The 20,983-nt window shown below is 28.4% G+C and overlaps 1 protein-coding gene across 2 annotated transcripts in view; it reads left to right on the forward strand.

Moving 5' to 3' along the window:
- The window catches only part of LOC142319254 (SH3 and multiple ankyrin repeat domains protein 3-like), a 551,207-nt gene that overhangs the window by 452,689 nt on the left and 77,535 nt on the right, over positions 1–20,983 (forward strand). For both annotated transcript variants that reach the window (XM_075356300.1, XM_075356302.1), the window contains exons 3-4: positions 15,083–15,208; positions 18,155–18,335. In XM_075356300.1, the coding sequence (XP_075212415.1) occupies positions 15,083–15,208; positions 18,155–18,335 (307 nt within the window). The remainder of the gene's footprint in view (positions 1–15,082; positions 15,209–18,154; positions 18,336–20,983) is intronic.

Genomic DNA, 20,983 nt, shown 5'->3' on the forward strand with positions numbered 1-20,983 from the left:
TAAACAGTAAAAAAAGTGTTTTAAAAATTGTTTAATCAAATTTTTTGGCAGAGTGATGAATAAAAGTTACACAAACATGTTAGAATATCAAAAAACACAAAAAATATAGAAATTTTCAAAACATGTATGTATGTATATATGTTGGTCTTTATTTTTAATAATATCTCCTGATTAACTCAATATAAATTCTTCAAAAATGGCTCAAAAAATTGTTAGGGGTGAGGTTGTGATTGATTGTATTAAATTTCAGACAAAATTAATAAAGAGGAGTTGGTTGTTTTCATAACTTTAATTTTTGATATTTTATATAATGATCGTACAACATTGAGCTTAGTACAATTAAAGTTACTTAAAATTTCAAAGTTTTAAGCCAATTGTATTTAGGGTTGGGTATATCAAAATTATTTCTAAAACAGTTTTTGCCTTATACAGCTGTATATCCAAAATAAAAGGGATATCTAGATTATTGCAATTGTTTGATTGTAATTAATAGATATTAATTACTTTTGTCAATTTTTAAGTATTATTTTGACTCGTACAGCATTCTATTTATATTTTTGTGAGTTTTAGAAATATAAAGGTAAAATAGTTAAAACATTTAATTTATTTTTGTGTGCTTGTGCATGATAGAGGGTTGAGGGAGCCTGCTTCATACTCCATCCTCAATCTTAACTAAGATATATATACGAGGTTCCATGAAAAAACAAAAACAAAAAGGAAATAGAAACTTAAAAATTTAGAAATCATAAACCCTAACAACCACAAAACTTGAACACAATTTCACTGCCAACTGGATGTTCATTCCATATGGCAGGATTTCAGAATGATCAATCATTGTAATTGTAGAATTATGTATCAACTGATGATGCAGGATTCCATGAAAATCAACTATTGGTATTAATTTTTTGGTTTTTCTGTTACCTATGTTTGGTGGTTAAGTTGTTGTTTTTTGATATTTATATATATATAGTTTATTATAAGTTTATTTTTTATTTTAATATAAAAGCATAAATTATTGAAGTGTTATTGTGACATGCATTATTTTCAATTAATAATTAAATATATTTAATCCAGGATTTTATTTTAATCCTGTTTAGCCTTCGGAAATCATAGTCAGGTATTACTTAAGAGGATGAATGAGGATGATATGTATGAGTGTAAATGAAGTGTAGTCTTGTACAGTTTCAGGTCGACCATTTCTGAGAAATAAATATATTTGTTAAAATATATTTCAAACTCACATGGTCATTTCAAACTCACATGGTGCAAATGACAGGTCAAATGAATGTGGTTTGTAAACTAAATTTGTTGATGCTATTTATTTCTCTTTGAGGTTTCTCTGTGTAGGGGGAATAATTACTTTTTTTGACAAAAGAATTATACTGTCATTTAAATTGCTCTGCTTTAAAAGCAGAGTAATAACAGCAGCAGCTTTTTAACATTCTGCTTTGTGTTTTTCCTTTGGTGTATTTGTACTACTATTTACTATGTCTTGTATATATCTGTACTCTGTTTAACGCATACACTAAAGTTTATATAGATGTATTGTTATATTATTATTATTATTATTATGCTTTTACGGCCAACATGGGACCACTTAAGTCAATTTTAGTTGGATCTTTTCTGAGAAAAGCGTGTTATTTTACTCTTCCGAGCTGCCCAGTATTTCTTCATCCGTTCAGATCTTGCTTTCTTTTCTTCATCCGTAAACACCCTCTTCGTTGTATTTTGTCGTTTGTCTGTCTTTTGTTTAAATCTATCTGGGAATTTATTCCCACCCAAGGCTGACTTGCCTTTGAAAGTCAAATATGGAAGGTATTGTTATATATATATATTTGGTAACAGCATTGTTTCCTTAGTAAAAATGATGAATGATTAAAAAACATTGATGGTATTGATTTATTAGAGGACTAAATTCATTTCAAAATGGATTAAAAAAAAAGTAAGATATGTTATGTGACAAGAATTCTAAAGGATTAATAAAAATTATTTGAGGACATATTTTTGTACTTCGGGTTTTTTTAAAATTTTTGAAAATGTTACTCAAAGATTCTTCAATAGAGTAATATTGTTTCTTGAAAGAAAATCATTTAATTGCACTGAAAATAAATTGCTTGGAAGATTTATAAATTGTTCAATAATTCATTAAAAATGACAATGGAAGCATAATAACGTTTCTCGTAAGCCGAAGTTACATGAAAACAGTTCTTTTCTTGTTTCTGATAGAGGTGGATATTGTTACTTTTTTTAAAAATAAATGATCATTATTTTTAGCAAAAATTGCACTTTCATAAATATAAATAAAAGGATAAGTTATCATTTTTAGTTTTCTAAATATCGGTCTACATGATTCATCTTATGGATGCCAAACAAATATCAGACTGCCCAATTTTTAGTTTTGAAAATTTGTTCTGTCTTTTTTGTGGCCCAAAAGGTGATATTATATTTCAAATGGTAATATAAGTAAGTTTACGTAAATATTTAATAATAATGCCAAATTTAAGTTTTTATTAATGTGCTTCAAAATAAAACAGTATGGTTTAATTTTATTAAAAGTGTAATCAATTTGATCACCCAAGACATTTTGTTATCTAGTACAACTCCTAAAAATTTTGTGATAAGGAGAGCAGTAGTACTATTGTTACATTAATGGGAATTTTATTCGAGTGATTAATAGTGCTACTTGAGAAGCACAATTCAATCATTTTATCCACATTTAAAGTTACATGGTTACAATCCATCTAGTGAGACATTTTTTTAACTGCTAATAAAGAATTTTCAATTCCTTTTAATTAAATAGCTATCTTAGATTTAATACAGTTAAGATAACAATGAATAGTTTAAGATTTTGAGGCAGATCATTAATAAACAATAAGAAAAGCAAGGGATTGAAGACACTTTTTTGTCCAGTCCATGTTCTATTGAAGTGGGATCTTAAATTGTACATTTTTATTAAAAAATGAAAGTTTAAGAAACTGTGTGTACTTTTTTGGTATGATTTTGGCCAACTCTGAGCAGCTTCTCTGATATCACAGCTGCTAAGTTTTTTCCTCAGTAAAAAATGTGGAACTAAATCAGTGCTCTTACTGATATCACAGGTAGTTAAAAATGGATTTTTTTTATCAACAAAGTTAAATTATTTTTATCTTTTACACAACAGGTTGGAGGTGGCATTTTCATGGTAACGATACTATGTCAATAGACTAATTTTTCATAAAACCATGTTGAAAATTTTTAAATAATAATTGTGTATTAGGTTGGGTTGGATACCATGTCAAAGAGTCCTTTTGCAATAGATTTCAGTATTTTTAATCTACAGAGTGATTCAGGGAGAAAGAAATATAATTTGGGAACTGATCCTAGAGCTTGAAATAAGGAAAAAAATTACGCGTATTAAAACATATATTCGAAAACGTTTGTTATTGAGGTACAGCTAGCAAAACATTTCGCTCGGATTTCAGTTTCCCCCAGTAAAGTGAGGTCATACTGAGATCTTTAAGGCGTTATTTAATTTGTAAACTTGTTTCTTTTTTGACCAGAAAAATCGAATAAAACAGGTTTCAGAACTGTATCTCTGAAGTTTTTATGATATTCAGCATAAAACAGAAAAATTTGGTGATGAAAAAACAATTTTTTGGATTTGAAGGACAATAACTTAGTTAAATGAGTAATATAATAATGGAAATAGTGACTATACAATAATAATTTTTAATCTCTTTTTAGCTTACTGATTTAATTAAATGCTTTAAACACTCAGTATTAACTACAAATAAAGATTTGACTGAAATTATGGTTGACTTATGGTTGAAGTGAAGTAATAGGGTCCTTGCTCTATACCAGTGGTTCTCAACCTTTTTAGCTCCACAACCCTCTAAAAATTAAAAAAAAAAAATTAATATTTCACGACGACACACCCACCCCAACTTAATGAAACCTAGTTAAAACTATTTAGCTGCATTGATAGTGGCGGATATGAACATTCATTTATGAAGAGTACAAACATGAACAATTTACAGGATCCAACTTGATGTTCATGTTCCTTGTAATTTGGTCTACTTGCATAATATTTGCTGTAAGAGGGTCATGTTTGAACTTGCATATGATACATTTGAATATGTCGTACTCTCAGCAGTATAAAAGAGTAAGAGTTTGCTGAACACTGACATTCTACATTTGAAACTAAACACGTTCGCATTTGAAACTAAACTGACTTTGTTTCGAATGGGAAGTGTGCATCTGGTGGTGGTGGTGTGCAATCTGGTGCTTTTAAAATTTAAGTTTTTAAAAGTATAGTTTCACTGAAAATAATAATAATTGAGGCTTTGGTTTTTTTAGTGTGTGGACAAATGATGTAACTGTTTTTTTTCTTATGAAGAATGGATAAATTTCTAAAAAAACAAAGTGAGTTATCCTAGATCCATTGAATTGATTGTTTAAAAGACAAGACTGTACAATGACATCCTGACCCTTGTAGGAGAAGATGATGTCTTGTGATGATCCCAATCGCCGTCCCCCCTCTGTTTGTAGCCCTGATAGGCTTTACCAGAGGTTTAGAGCCTGTAAACTTGATAACAAAACACAGTAATCAGTTTGGCCTCTATCGGGATGTCACCGATGCAGATGCCTTGCAGACATTTCCATCATTGTATTTACACAACTTACTGTCGCCTTTGTATGGCCTCTTCCAACCACAGTCATCAACTAATTCAACCCTCAACTATCAAATTAACCTATTCACGGAAATGGGATCCTCCCACCTTCATCTAACACCAAAGGTTTCACACAAACATTCTAACTACATCTAACTTAAGTTAGACTGTGCACTCAGATCATTACTTGATTGAGTATTTAAACACCAAAAATACTATCCTCATACCAACAAAACAAGTGTTGATCGCAACAATGACAATTTTGTCCTACAGTTCAGCTTACCCAAAAGTGCCGATTACTTAAAAAAAGTCTGGATTTTCTTAAAAATCAAGAAACAGATTCACAAATTTAATAAGTCTTTAATGAAAAATACCCTATCACCCTCTGCTCTGGCCCACTTTCAGGAGCGAGGTCAAATCCTACATCCTACCACACCACACAGAGTTCTCCATACATCCATCTCATTTTAACAAATATCTCAGCTAACCGGGACTCGATGCCAAAATACCAAAACTGTACAATGACAGTTATTTAAATTATGGTTTTATCTCATTGGATGGAAAGCCACAGTGTGTTGTTTTTTCAAGTTCTTTCTGATGAAAGCTGAAGCCACTAAAATTAATTCTAAACTTGGAAACTAAACATTAGGATAATAAAAGCAAACCCTTGGGATTTTTTGATTGAAAATTACCTACTTTGAGAAATCAACATGCTTCTATTTGTAAATCAAGCCATACAGATAAAAGTACACTTGAAGCATCTTATGTTGTAGCATTAATAGTAGCTAAGGTATTCAAAAACCCATACAATTGCAGAAAATCTCATACTGCTTGCTGCAATTGGTATGATCAGTGTTTTAATAGGCGTAGAAGGAAAAAAATAGAAAAAAATTCCACTTTCTAATGACACAGTATCAAGGCAACCGATGACATGGCTGCCGATGTTCGCGATCAGATAATTCAGCAAGTTCAAGTGAATTTTTTAGTATTCAGTTGGTTGAATCAACAGATGTGGCAAACATTTTTGAGTTCTTATGTCTTCTGAGATACGAATGCGATAGGAACTGATCAGTCAAAGAAAATATGTTGTTTTACAAATCAGTACCTGGTCATACAACAGGACAGTGTCATTTGATGTCTTTTATGAAGCTACTAAAAACTATAACATAGATTGAACAAAATATATTGGAAGTGAAAAATGTAATATAGTGATTGAAAATGTATGTAGTGATTGTGCAAAGGCAATAACAGGAAAGAACAGTGGATTTCTGAAAAAATTAAAACATTATCTTATTCCAAGGGTGGAATGGACACACTGCCCCCCAGAGACATGCCCTTGCTACAAAACGTATTCTGGAAAATCTCAAACAAATTCTTTGTAAAGCTGTAAAATTTGTTAATTTTATTAAAAATCGACCATTACAGAATAGGCTGTTTGCTAAACTATGCGATGAAATGGTTGAAAAGAAAAAATCTCCTTTTCCATACAGAAGTCAGATGGTTATCATGGGGGAAAGTGTAACCCAGTTATTGGAATTACAAGATGAATTAATGATATTTTCCAGGATAAACAAATGGGATTTGAATACTACATTGTGGATACCGGTGTTCTTTGGGTCGTTGAGTTTCAATTAACCACACATCTCAGGAATGGTCGACCTGAGACTGTACAAGATTACACTTCATTTACATTTATACATATCATTCTTATTCATTCTCTAAAGTAATACCTTATGGGTGATTCCAGAGGTTAAACAGAAAAAAAAGAGAGGATAGATTAACGCCATTCTCAATGTTTTTACTGAAAAATGAATATATGTTGCTGTTGGCTTACTTAGCTGATGTATTTTTGCATTTAAATGACTTGAATGTGAATTTACAATGACGTGATAAAAACATTTAATTATTGACAGACTAAATTCATGTTTTCATTAAGAAATTTGATAACTGGGTTATTCGCCTTCAAAGCAAAAATTTTGATTTGTTTCCACTTACTTCTGACTATATTGAGAATAATTTGGATGAAGTAGACACTTATTCACTGCAGTTTGAATAGCATGAAGGTGCATTTGCGTGAGCTAAAAATTCTGTTTGCGAAGTATTTCCTAGAAGATAAATGATTTCTCAAAGAGATTAGTATTGTATCCATTTAGTGAAAATGTTGTTGCAGTTTCCAAGTTAACAGTTGAGATTCACGACCAGCTCATCGAAATGTCTGCTGATGTTATGTTACAACTACAATTCAAATTTGAAGAGTTAGATACATTTTGGCTTGTTTGTCAAAATAAATATGGAAATTTAGCCACAGAAGCATTGAAAATATAAATATATATGGCAGTGTGTCCATTCCACCCTTGGAATAAGATAATGTTTTAATTTTTTCAGAAATCCACTGTTCTTTCCTGTTATTGCCTTTGCACAATCACTACATACATTTTCAATCACTATATTACATTTTTCACTTTTACTGCGTATTACCTATGTGAAAAGGGTTTTTCGTCTATGGTTTCACCAAAAATAAGTTTAGGAATCGTCTTCATCACTTGAAAACAATTTGCTTTTGTTTGTTTCTAACATAGATCTGCATATGGAGAAACTTTTAAATGAAAAACAAACTCAACAGTCTCAATAATTTAAATTCTTTATGTATGTACTTATAAATGTAAGTATAATGTTTATAATAAATGATTTATTCTTATATGATTTCATTATTATTTACATATAAAGTTGTAGGCTAATTTCACGACCCCCCTTCATAATACCATGAGTCCCAGGTTGAAAGATGCTGCTGTATTCTAAAGGTTTAAAGGTTAAAGAGGAAATTTGAAATTGTAAAACAAATAGCACCAAGCTTCAAATCACCATATAAAATTTTATTTTGCAGGATTCTAATGTCGGTAGTGTGTCACAATAACCTTATTTTTTAGAGATCTTCCACGCACCTTCAATAAAATAAATGTTAGAAAACAATTCAGTTATACAGATAACTTATGGAAAGAATCATATAAAGTACTTTTAACTACCTTCCATTCTCATTAATGGATAACTATTAAGTATTAAAATAAATTGAAATATAGTTTTGATAATATTAACAGGTTATTATTTTTAATTATTTATGAGTGTATATTTCTTTTTGAATTTTAATTTTGATTTAAAATTTATTTATTTATAAAACACGCATATTATTATTTAAATGTGATATATTAAATTAACATAGATATGATTTTCTATTATAATAGTAGAAATAACTGATATTTAGCATAAATTATATAAAACTCCATTCAACATTATTGTACAAACTAATTTCAAACCACAATTTACAGAAGAGTTGAGATTGCTTTTAAACACCTTCATGAAACACTTAGGTTGTCATCATTATTAAATATTTATTATGCTTACATACATTCCCATTAAAATTATAATCTCATTTCTTTGCACTCTTGAGATCTCGTGAGTGCCTCAAAAAGACAAAATTAACGATCAAGGTACAAAAATGGGCTGTCAGATTATTGTTTGGCATCCATAAGTATGAACCATACTTATGGATTAACCAACCAATAATAATTGGTTTATTCAGTAAACCAATATTCAGAAAATTAAACATGCATATATTTATGAATGTGCAATCTTTGATAAAAAGAATAGTCACTTATTTTTGAAAAAAATAACAGAACTCTACCAAACCAGAAAACAGGACTAATTTTTTGAATCTCGACGCAGGTCGAAAGTGAAAGTGTTTATGTGAAAGGGCTTTATTACGCTTCCATTGCCACTTTTAATAAATTTCTGAAACATTTAAAAAAAGTACAATTAAAAGATTTTCTTTTACTGAAAGAATATTACTTTGTCAATGATTTTTAAGTAATAATAAAAAAAATTGAATTTATCGCACCCTGTTCACTGTGACATAAATATGTGTGAAACCATTTTCATTAATGCCTTTTATTTTTTATAATTATATCTTAATGCATTTGCTTTAGTATTATTTTATGTGTATATTTTAAATGGTTAATACAGATTTTAATCACAACTGTTGTTCATTTTATTTTATAATTAATTATATGTTTTGTAATGCTGTTCTGATCAAAGTTTAACCATGAACCGTCTCGGAAAATACTGGGGCAGTTAATTTTTTCCCATGGAGTAACATATGTAGCAGTCAGTACCTGAAGTAATTTATATAATGTATTATTATGTACAGATCAGAATAAAAGCTTTATTTATTTTGTTAATTATGGTATAATACTTAACACTAATTCGCTTTAACAAGCTAACATCTAATAATGCTATCTGAGATTTAATGTTTAATATACATATTTTTTTATAACATTCAAAATTAATGTAAAAATACTTCTGTAATAAACGGAGCATAAGTAAATTGTTAAAAACCTATCCAGTAACTCATAAACATACACTAGGTTTTATCTCAAACAAGATGGTGTGTATTAAAAAAAAATTATGATGCTAAGTTTAAAGCGTTTTATTATAAAAAACTTACATCCTTCGGTTCTTAAAAGTGAATTACCAAAAGAAAAATATAAATAATAATAATAAAATAATAAATGTTCAGCATTATTAAAGTAAATATGAACTGAAATAAAACAATTAAAGATTTTTTACGGTTGTATTAAATAATGTTGTTATAATCAAAGTTCCATTAGAAGGCCCAAATTCATTTAATTCTGTGTAATTTTGATGATACATGATGACCTTAAACTGAAACTAATGTGCCAAAATAGAGATAGTCTAACCACATTATATCTAATAACAACAATTTGATACACATTCAGAAATCATTTGCTTGTATTTATTCACATCTCATAGAAATAACCTCCTTCCCACTCACTTATTTAATGCAAAGGTTTCTAGACACAATAGCAATTTTAGATCAACCACCACCGCTGTTACTAAATTTAGTTATTTTGTCCAATTAATATAAATGTTAATCAGTAAAGGAAAATATGTATATTCAATAAAATAATGGGAGGTAAATACAAAATTTTGGCATTTGAATACAGTGCATTGTCAGAACCCATTCATTGTACGCTGAAAAATAATTGAGAATGATCAACATGGGACTTTTACAAGAAAGAAAATATTTGGTCCTATAAAGGATGACACATTTAATATACATAAACTTCACCGCTACAAAATACTGTACCAGAAATTTAAAGAAATAACAGAAATTATGTATGAGAAGATTGGCTTTTGTTGACCGCATTTTAACGATGAGAATTTCAAAGAAAATGCTCTTTCATCTAGAAAGAAGAAATATTAAAAGTATGTGTTGTGTTTAAATTAAGAAAGACTTAAACAAAGCTGGAGGAGAAATAACAGACTTACAAAATTGGAAGTTAAAAAAATTTTCAGAAAAAAAATTAAGAGAAGTCACAGAAGGGTAACTTAAAAATTCTTGAAAATATCATTGAGTGATAAAAAGGACTGGCAATAAAAGGAGAGCTAAGACACGTGTTACACATGATCCATAGTTGGCTGAAATGAAAAATAAGTTGGGGTTGATGTCATGCTGTTTGGAGTTCGTAGTACAATATTTTTTTTATAATTTATATTATAAAAAATAATACAATATTTATATTATAAGTCCTAAAGTAGTGTCGGCCCTTGAGGCCTACCTCAGAAAATAGGATCCCAGAATGCAACTGGCATTGGGTCATTTGAGATTGTTGTGATCTCAGATTGGAGTGACAGTAGCTCACTTGGATCACAGGTGGACCTTGCTGCATTTTAGAGACTATATAAAAAGAAGGGATGGTATTGTTAAAAATTTTATTCTATGAATGGATATGTAATTATACTGTATTAAAAATTGAATGCAAGTCTACTGTGCAACTTATTATTACACCATTACTCTGCATCAAGGCATAATAACCTGATGTATTCTTTGGCAAAACGGTTAATGATCCTTGTAGTTAATGCTGTTAGTATTAATTAAATAGTAATACTAACATAAAAGTAAATCAAAAGTTAAAATATAAAAAAAAGAAAAAGTCTGATGTGAATCACACACCAATTATACATAGAAGCCTAACGTTTAGTAAAATAAGTTATTAATTATTTAGTTCATTAAGGTTGATATACATCTATTTAAAACTAAGTAGAATAACAAAAAATCAATTTTCTTGTGTACAACTTATTACCCATGAAAAATAATCCTACTGGTATAACTCAATCTATTAATTTATATAAATTTAAACAACAGATTTTTTTATCATGTAATTTTTTAAAGAGACTTAAAAAAATCGTTAAAATGGTAAACTGCACTGTTGTAAAATATAATAACTCTGCAGAATTTGAAACATCTCAGATAATAGTATCTTGTAAGGTGCAAGGATGTGAAAAAAATTAAATTGTAACATTTAAATCAGTTAGATGTTCCCAGTTGAAAAATTACTTAACCCACCGGGTTGGTCTAGTGATGAACTAGATCAAATCAGCTGATTTCAAAGTCGAGAGTTCTTAAGGTTCAAATTCTCGTAAAGACTCTGTTACTTTTATATGGATCTGAAAACTAGATCATGGATACCAGTGTTCTTTGATGGTTGGGTTTCAATTAACCACACATCTCAGGAATGGTTGACCTGAGACTGTACAACAGACTACACTCCATTTACATTCATACATATCATTCTCATTTATCTGAAGTTATTTCTTATGGTGGTTCAGGAGGCTAAACAGAAAAAGAGAGAAAGTTGAAAAATTACGTAACAGGTAACTGTTGCTACTATGATTTCTGTTATAATTGAACATGTTGGATGCAATTTCTGTTTTATTTACTTTCTCTGTGATATTGACTTCTTTTCCCCTTGATTCATCTAGCCAAATGCTGGGGCAGTTCCTTTTTACTTTTTAAAATTTCACCTCATTATTCAAAGGGTAATTTGTGATGATCATGTCAAAAATGGGGTATTTGGTTTTACTGCAAATTTTTTTTGATTTAGAGTCCTAATTAGTCGATCTAAATCAAAAAACAAAAAAAAAAAAACATATAATTATATGAAATATAAACCTCCAAAACACAGTAATTAGATATGTTAAATTTATCGTATTAATTTCCAATAACCGGTATTTGCAGTATCCTGCATCTTCAGTTGGTAATAAATTCTTTATTTATTACATTAAAATATCTTTAAGTAATATCTTATCTATTTAAGTAATATTTTTAAGTTTTAAATAACTTTAAGTATTTGTCATTTTTCTGAAATGTTTTCTTTGTGAAATTTTGAATGATATTTTAAGAATATATGTAACTTTGCTGTCCAGTAGTTTATATATAAAATTTTCTTTTTGAAAATTCAAATAATTCATTAATATATTGAACACTATGTTAATAAAATTTAATATTATACCAAATATAAATCACCAAAACACAGTAATTAGATAAGTTATACTTACTATATTAATTTCCAGTTATCGATTTTGCGGTGTCCAGCATCTTCTCATTCCTTCATATTTGGCTCAAATATTTCTATATATGCGACATTGATCATATTAATTTTTTTCAAAATTTTTTAACGGGTGGGGGATAATGTGAAAGAACCAGTTTCAATTTTTTTCAGAGGCACTTTAGAAAAAACTTTGGAAAACCTTGCGTGTATAAATAAACCAAAAAAATATTTTTAAAACAATCAACTTCCACCTCTTAAAATTGAAATATATGTTTTTTGTTCTACCTCCCTTCATTTTTGATATTAAAAAAATTAGTTTTTGGTATTTTACATTTATACATAATATTTAGGGCTATCAAAAAAGTCTACAATTATAGACATTTTTTCATAAAAACTCGGTTGATAAAAAGTCTGGGGTTTATAATTATCCAAAATTATAAACCCCATACCTTAAATACAGGAAAACCTTTTGAAATTGTTTACATCCTGTTTTAGCCTTTATTGGAGGAAGTGTTAGATTTAGAGAAAACTTTACTGAAGCAAATTTGTTAAGCTTAATCTACATATGAATATTTTTAGAAAATTCTTTGAAACATTTTTTTCTCCACCCCTTACAAAATATAATTTGTTTTTTTGTTTTTTGAGTCTAACTCTATTAATTTTTATTATTAAAAAAAAATTATTGTTGTCACGTAAAGGTAATTAAAATTTAAGTAGTTTTGGCTTCTAGTATACCCTGGACACAAAATAAGAAGTAAACGTTTTCATTACTATCATAAAAGTTATAATCTATTTTTTCAATATTTTTAAATAATTATTCTGTTAAATTTATTAATTTTTTTTTGTTAAGCATCACTTCTTTAATAAAAAAAAAAATGTTTACTAAATTGTCCCCACAGAGTAAGGGAAATTCCAAAATCAAAGATTTCTTTATTTGAAATTGGAAATTTTGATATTTAAATCCTATTTTGGTAATTATTGTAATCAATAAAGTCGCATTGATGTGGAGGGATGTCAGAATTTTAAAAAATTTGGAAATTTTTTTTTGTTACTTATATTTAAATATTTATTATGAAAATAAAAATGAAGCTTTTAATGACTGCTTTATAGACTTAATAAGACTTTTAAAAATTAAGACATTTAATCATTTTTCATTGCAAAAGCTTTCTTACTTTGCCAGAAAGGTTCAGCAATGAAAAAGCTATGCAAGGTATTGTATGACTTGACTGTTGTAGCTGGGAAAGACAGGAAAAACTTTGCCAGCTTTTTTAAGTGTGATGTAGCATATCTGTCCTGATGTGATATATGAGTGTGCTATTAAGAATTTATCTGAAAGAAAAGGGTGTATTTTTCTGGATTCCAATAAGAATAATTGTATCTATTTATATTTCATCATTCTTCATTATTCCTACTGATTGCAAAAATTAGGTTCTTGTTTTTCTTCATTTAATTATAAGTTTTTAAATTGAAGCCTTTGATAAGGATAATTTTCTATTAGAGCATCATATATATATATATATATATATATATATATATATATATATATATACATAATATATATATATATATATATATATATATATATATATATATATATATATACATAAATATATATATATATATATATATATATTAACTGTGGCTTTGCAGCACTTATTATTGCAGCACAGAATTATTTCTGATTCAGAATTTTTAGAACTAATTTTTTTAATTACTATATTTAAAAAGTCCTTTGTGTTTTTCAAACTCTGAGTGACTGGCTGTCTGTAAAACATTGACTTTGTCATACACTGTAATGCCTGGGTTACCAAAAATTGTCATTTTATGCACCACTTATACAGGACTAATATTATAAAATCTTTTTAAAGAGTGTATGTATATGGGAGTTCTTTATTTTACATATTGATTGAAAATTGTATGGTTCTTAATGGATTCATGCAAACTGTGCATAAAACTATTCATAACTGTTTGAAATACATAACTTTGACATCATTAATGCTATGGTGGATTTTTCTCTCCTGATCATCCATCTACTGGGTTAGCAGCTAGTTACTCTACTTATAAGTAAATTAAATTTTTTATTCTGGTAGGCCATGATAATACATTATATAGAGATATGCTATTCCATAGATAAAAAAAGAACTGCCCTAGCTAGCATTTGCCTTGATAGATGAAGGAAGACCATGATAAAACCTTGATCAGCAAAGCATTACGAAGTACAGTTAATTATATAAAAGATATCTGATTAATATATGTTAATTATTTGTAATATAAACGCATGAAATAATTATACAAGTGAATTCAAGAAGATGCTAAATATAAAAAAAAAATAAAATAAAAAAAATTGAGTTCATTTTTATAAAAACAAGTTAATGAAATAAAAACATAAAATAAAAAAAATAAAAATTAGCATTTAACAAAACTTTAATTAGTATTTTTTTAAAAAATCATTGAGAAATATTGTTTCTGTTAAATTAATTACATTTTAGATAAATTGATAGAATGATTTTTTAAATGGTTTTTGTAATTAATTTATTAAAAAGTGTTAGCATAAGCTTGATAAGTTCCTTTCTCATAAGCTGAAGAACTATTGTGTTGAGTTACATGAAAACAGTTCTTTTGTGTGTATCAATAGAGGTGGATTTTTTTTTAGCAAAGATTGCGCATTCATAAATATAAACATAGAAATCGGAACAGGTAATGGACATCACATAGTGGAAGCACTCTATTAAATACCAGTGCATTAAATTGGATAAAATTTATACTGATACCACCTCTGCCATGTTCTGTTCATATTAGTTACTTGTTGCAGGGGACAAGTCAGTTGGAATAAATATTGAAGTACCTATTACTGAATTTATTTCTGTAAATCTTTCGTATATTTATGTATAACTGTGCATAACATGTTCGGTTAAATATATTTTATTTTGTGCTTCTGGTACTAAATTGTGTTATTTTTTAAAAATAATTTTGTTTTAAGTATTGTTTATTGGATTACATGTTTTGAATGATTGAATCTTGTTTCAGGAACTTAAAGAGAGTTTCAACTATGGCCTGTTTTGCCCTCCAGTCAATGGCAAGGCAGGCAAATTTTTGGATGAAGAACGTAGGCTTGGTGATTACCCATTTAATGGGCCTGTCGGATACCTGGAGGTATACTTTTTATAATTTAATTATTTTATTGTTAAATAAGAATGAAATGTAATAATATAAACATTATTATTGTCGATGCAAGATCAGATGATTTTTGAAATCAAGAGTTCTAAAGTTTGGGTCCTTGTAAAGATTTTATATGGATTTGAACGCTAGACTGTGGATACCAGTATTATTTGGTGGTTGGGTTTCGATTAACCATATGTTTCACGAGTGGTTAACCTGAGTCTGTTCCAGACTACATGTTTACCGGTACAGTTACACTTACATTGTACTACGCCTGCAGCCACATCAGGCCTGGCAAGCCAGTAGCGGTAATTGCATTTGCCTATACACACACACACCCAGACCTGGCAGTAGCTGGAAAACTGGTTGGAGAAAATAGGAGTAAACATTATTGTTTTATTAAAAATGTATAAATTCAAAAATAATTTATTCAATTTTTCATGTATTTCTGTCAAAATGTGTTTAAAAAATCACTTTGTTAATAATAATAATAATAATAATAATAATACTACAGATAAAAAAAATCAAAGGAGTTCTGTCAAGAATATATTGCAATTATTATTGGATTTTTTTACCTGGTCGGTTCAATTATATTCCCATAAGGTGTGTGTTTGATAGGTAATTTTGTAAAAGAGAGAGCTTGGTGAATATTTTCTATGGAAACTATAACAACAGATCATAATTGAAGGGTTTAGGGGAAAGTGGGGTTTAGTCATATTTTATCAATTTTACAGATTTTTTTTTATAGTCTTTAATTTCTAAAAATAATTTTTTTAATTTATTTAGTGGTAATCTGTTAATAAATAATGTTTTTTTTTTTTTTTTTTTTTTTTTTTTTTTTTTTTTTTTTTTGTAATACCAGTCCAAACAGATATGTAAATCAAACAAAGAAAGATATAAAGGTATTTTTGTTATGATGACAAAAATTTATATACTAAAAAGGGGTTAAGTAGCAAACTTATCTATTTGTTTTTCCCTTGATGGATTATACTAAATGAACATGTTAGTTATGAAATGAAAAGATAATTTAAATATCATTTATTTAACAGCACTGAAAAAAGCTATTATTAAAATAATTAAATTATAATAATATATATTTAGTAATGTATTAAAACATTAAAATGAAACTAAAAATCAAAAACATTTTGAAAAATTAATGTTCAATAATTATATAATATACTGCAGCAAGTAGTTTGGCCTTTAAATGGTACATGATGATTTTTCTGTAGCAAAAGCAATATTGTTCTCAGTTAGTGAATGTAGCCTGTTTTTGTATATAATTCATTCTTTAAGAAATGTACTGGAAAATTTAATTGATTATTACGAAAATTCAGTTTTCTCCATCTTATTCAATGGATAGAAATAAACAATTTTTTGGCAGTTTTCAATCTTCCAAAATCTGGAATTTGGGTTCCAGGATTATCCCACATATCTCCCTCAAATCTTTTCCTTTGATATTTAAAAAGAAAGATTTAAAAAGAAAATGTTTATAGAAAAAAGTTTCTTTTCTTAAACTATTCAAACAGAATGTTGATGTTGAAATATCCTGCATCAGTTAAAATCATTAAAATGGTAATAATCAACTTAAAGAAACCTGTGTGTAGCTAAAGATGGAGATTTTGAACACAAAATATATGTTCAAAATCTCCATATGCTTCTCAATGTGCTTATCATTATTTTAGTGAAGTTAAATATTAAATGTTACTTTAATAATGTAATAATTTATTATTACATTATGGGTTATATAATTTCTGTTTCACCTTTGCATATTAAAATAAAATTTATTGTAAGTACTAAAGTGTCATCCGAGAACAGTTAGTCTCTGGAATAAAAACTTTTATCTGTTTATGTGATAGTATTTATCCATTTCTAACATGATCTTTATATTGTAATGAATAATTGTGCAATTATATATATATATATAATATATTGTGATGAGAAGTTTCAAGAAATGGAAAGTGCAAGACTGAGAAAGAGAAAGAAAGAGAGAGAGAGAGAGAGAGAGAATGAAGAAGAATGTTGACTAACAAATAAATGTTAGAAGAAAAAATCAATAAATAACAACAATGAGAAATAATGGAAAGAATCTTTAGAATAGTGTAGAATGTTTGAAATCAAGAGAATTCTGGAAAAAAATAGTTGAAACAGTAGGTGTTGTTTTGAAATCATTAGGGTTTGAATGAATAAGGTAATTAATTGATTTTCCTCTGTTATGTCAGGAAAAGCTCTAGGCCTGAGAATGTAAATACTGCTGAAGGCCAGCAAATGAAGAGGTGTTCAATTTATAGTCAAAGTGATTGTATGTGTTATAACAATTACAGAATATGAGTGAAGAGTCACTGTATGTGTGTGTGTATGTGTAATCTGTTTTGTGATATAAGTGCAACAGTGTTCAGTTCTGTGGTTAAGTGCAAGAAGTTGTTCAGTGAGTATTCAGGAACAAGATGTCATTATTCATTGTTAAAAGTATAAGTCAGTTTCTTTTTGTAAATAGTTGAAGTAATTAATTCTTATATAATGTTTTTTATTGATTTTATAATTGTAATCTCACTTCTTAATTTTTTATAAATTTTTATTAGTTCTTGTAAATTTCATAATAGAATCAGAGTTATTAATTATAAAAAAATTAATAATTAATGAAATCCACCTTACCAGCATGTGCTGGTAAGGTGGATTTCATTAATTGTTAATTTATTTATTTAACATATCAGTGGTATCATGTTTGAGAAATTATTTATAAATATAATTTACTTATTTTAAAAGAATATATTTATGAGATATAAGATTTATATTTATAAGAATTTTAACATGTTATAATCACTCAATATCCTTTCAAACTGATAACATATGAAAATATTTAATAATTTTTGTAATTATATGATCAATATATTGTTTTGTCTGTTCTTTTTTAAAGATGTATCTTTTTTCATTTTATTATAGCTGAAATATAAGAAAAGGGTTTATAAGATGCTCAATTTAGATGAAAAACAATTGAAAGCACTTCATACACGTACTAATCTGAGAAGGCTGTTAGATTATGTTACTAATGGACAAGTTGAAAAAATAAATAAGATGTGTACTAAGGGACTAGATCCAAATTTCCATTGTCCAGATACTGGAGGTAATTATAAATGTTGTTATTTTTTATTGTTATTTTATTTCTATTCAGAATGTTCAATTTTTAACATTTGTTTGTTTCGCTCAGTTGCGTTTATTATAGTTAATAGACTGGTAAGGTACTTATTCATTATACTTTGAATATTTTCTGCTCAAAAGTGGTATTAAAATTTAGTTATCTAGGTAATATTTTTTATCCACAAAAAAAGTCACTATTGTACATTACACTATTAAATATTTATTATGCTTATGTATATTCTAATCTAAAGTGTAGTATTATACTTTTGTGTTCCCTCAAAAAGTCAGAATGAGTCTATAAGATTCAAAAATGGGCTGTCAAAAAAATGTTTGGAGCCCATAAGTACAGGTGATTCAGATAAGCAGGAAAGTTTAGAGATTGGATATTCTTATGAAAAAAAATTATATTAAATAAGTTTATTTAGAATATTTAAATAGAAAGAAAAACATGTCATTTACGGATACATACACAAAATATATTTTTTGAAGATTACATCTTGCTGTTAAGCTCCATCTCTGAGTTCACATTCCTACAGTCTCGTGGTGAAATTCTGAATAGTTCATTGCAGTATGTCAACAGCAATTTCAACAATTTCTGTTCAAATCTGGCTTTTAGTTTTTTTGTTGTAACAGGTCTGATTTTTATTTTTGATGTGACCCCGCAAGAAGAAGTTGCACACCAACAAATCAGGAGACCATGGAGTCACCATTTCTTGGAATAATACTGTTAGTCAAACAATTGACTTACAGCAACCATCAATATTAATGCATGTGTGATTTTTACCCATCTTTTTGAAATCTAGCTTTTTCAATAATATGTGAAAATGTCTGTAACAAAAATTTTATACAACAAAATTTTTCAGCACAGCATATTTCAATTTGATGTAACTGAGTCTTAAGGTGATCCTTGTTTTAAAAAAAATAAGGGCATACTATGTCAAATGAAAACACAGAACACCACATAATAACCTTGTTACTATGTAGCGGACAATAGTGTAGTTGTGGAGGATTCTCTTCTGCCCAAAAAACAAAAATTTTATTTATTAACAAATCCATTAAGGTGGAAGTAGGCTTTGTTAGACATCCACAGTTTGTTAACATAGTCATTGTTCTTGTGTATTTTTACAACCATTAGTTCACAGAATTGATAGCACATTATGTAATCATTTGATTCAATTCCTGGATGATCTGCAACTTGTATGGATGGAAAAGAATGTCCTTCAACAGTATTCTTTGAACACTTGAACTATGTGACAGTAGAGATAGTGAATTGAACTGTGTAGGCTTCTTATGACAGCAGCTTGAATATGTCTATATTGTCTAGCATATGAATAGTTCACAACCACCTGGAGGTTCTTTTTTATTGCTGAATCTGTTTCCGTAAAATTATGTATCTGTGTGTTAATTGCATGAGCTGATGGTACATGATCATGGCATCCTAAATTCAACTGGTGGCAAAATTATCTACATGCAATCTTCACACTGTCGTGAAGAATGTGAATTTTTATAAAAGGCTTTGATGGCAAAACACGATGCACACCACTCCAAATATCCATGATAACTAAATGACAAGATGGCATGAGATTGCTTCTATAAATTATTCAGTGTTGATACTCACCCAGGACTATAAATGCAAACAAAATTTCCTGTTTCTCTGAATCACCTTTTATGATTCATGTTGACCAATGATTCTCAACCTGTTTAGTTCCATATCCCCAAAAAGTAAAAAAAATATATAATGAATACTTTGCAACCCCCCAAACCCAACCCAATGAAACCTCTTTAGTTGTGTTAATAGCAATGGATATAAACATGCATGTATGAAGTGTACAAACATGAGCAATTTAAGGTTTCAACTTGATACGTATGTGTTCCTTGTAATTTGGTCTGCTTGCATAAAATTTGCTGTAAGATTGTGTCATGTTCAAACATACATATGATATGTCTGAATACGTCATGCTGTCAGCTGTATAAAAGAGACATAAGGGATTGCAGAATGTCAGTTTAGTTTTGAATGCGAAGTGTACGTCTGGTGCCTTTAATTTAGTTTTTAAAAGTGCATTTTCATTCAAAATAATAATAATAATTGAGATTTCAGTTTTTAGTGTGCCAAATGTTTTTTGTGTGGTTGTTTTTTTTTCAATTAAATTCTTATGAAAAATGGATAAATTTGTAAAAAAAAAACAAAGTGAGCCTCTACATCCAGTGAATTGATTGGTAAAAAGACAAGATTGTACAATGACAGTAATTTAAATTATGGTTTCACCTCGTTGGATGGAAAGCCACATTGCATTGTTTGCTTTCAAGTCCTCCCTGATGAAAGCCTGAAGCCATCAAAATTAATTTGACACTTGGAAACTAAACATTTGGATCATAAAAGCAAACCCTTGGAATTTTTCACAAGAAAATTACATACTTTGAGAAACTACATTGCAAATCAGCTGATTTCAAAGTTAAGAGTTCCAAGGTTCAAATCCTAGTAAAGGCAACTGCCTTTATATAGATTTGAATACTAGATTGTGGATACCAGTGTTCTTTGGTGGTTGGGTTTCAATTAACCACACATCTCAGGAATGGTTGATCTGAGACTGTACAAGACTACACTTCATTTACATTCATACATATCCTCATTCA

The sequence above is a fragment of the Lycorma delicatula genome, chromosome 2 (assembly GCF_047948215.1).
Source record: "Lycorma delicatula isolate Av1 chromosome 2, ASM4794821v1, whole genome shotgun sequence".
Taxonomy (NCBI): Eukaryota; Metazoa; Arthropoda; class Insecta; order Hemiptera; family Fulgoridae; genus Lycorma; species Lycorma delicatula.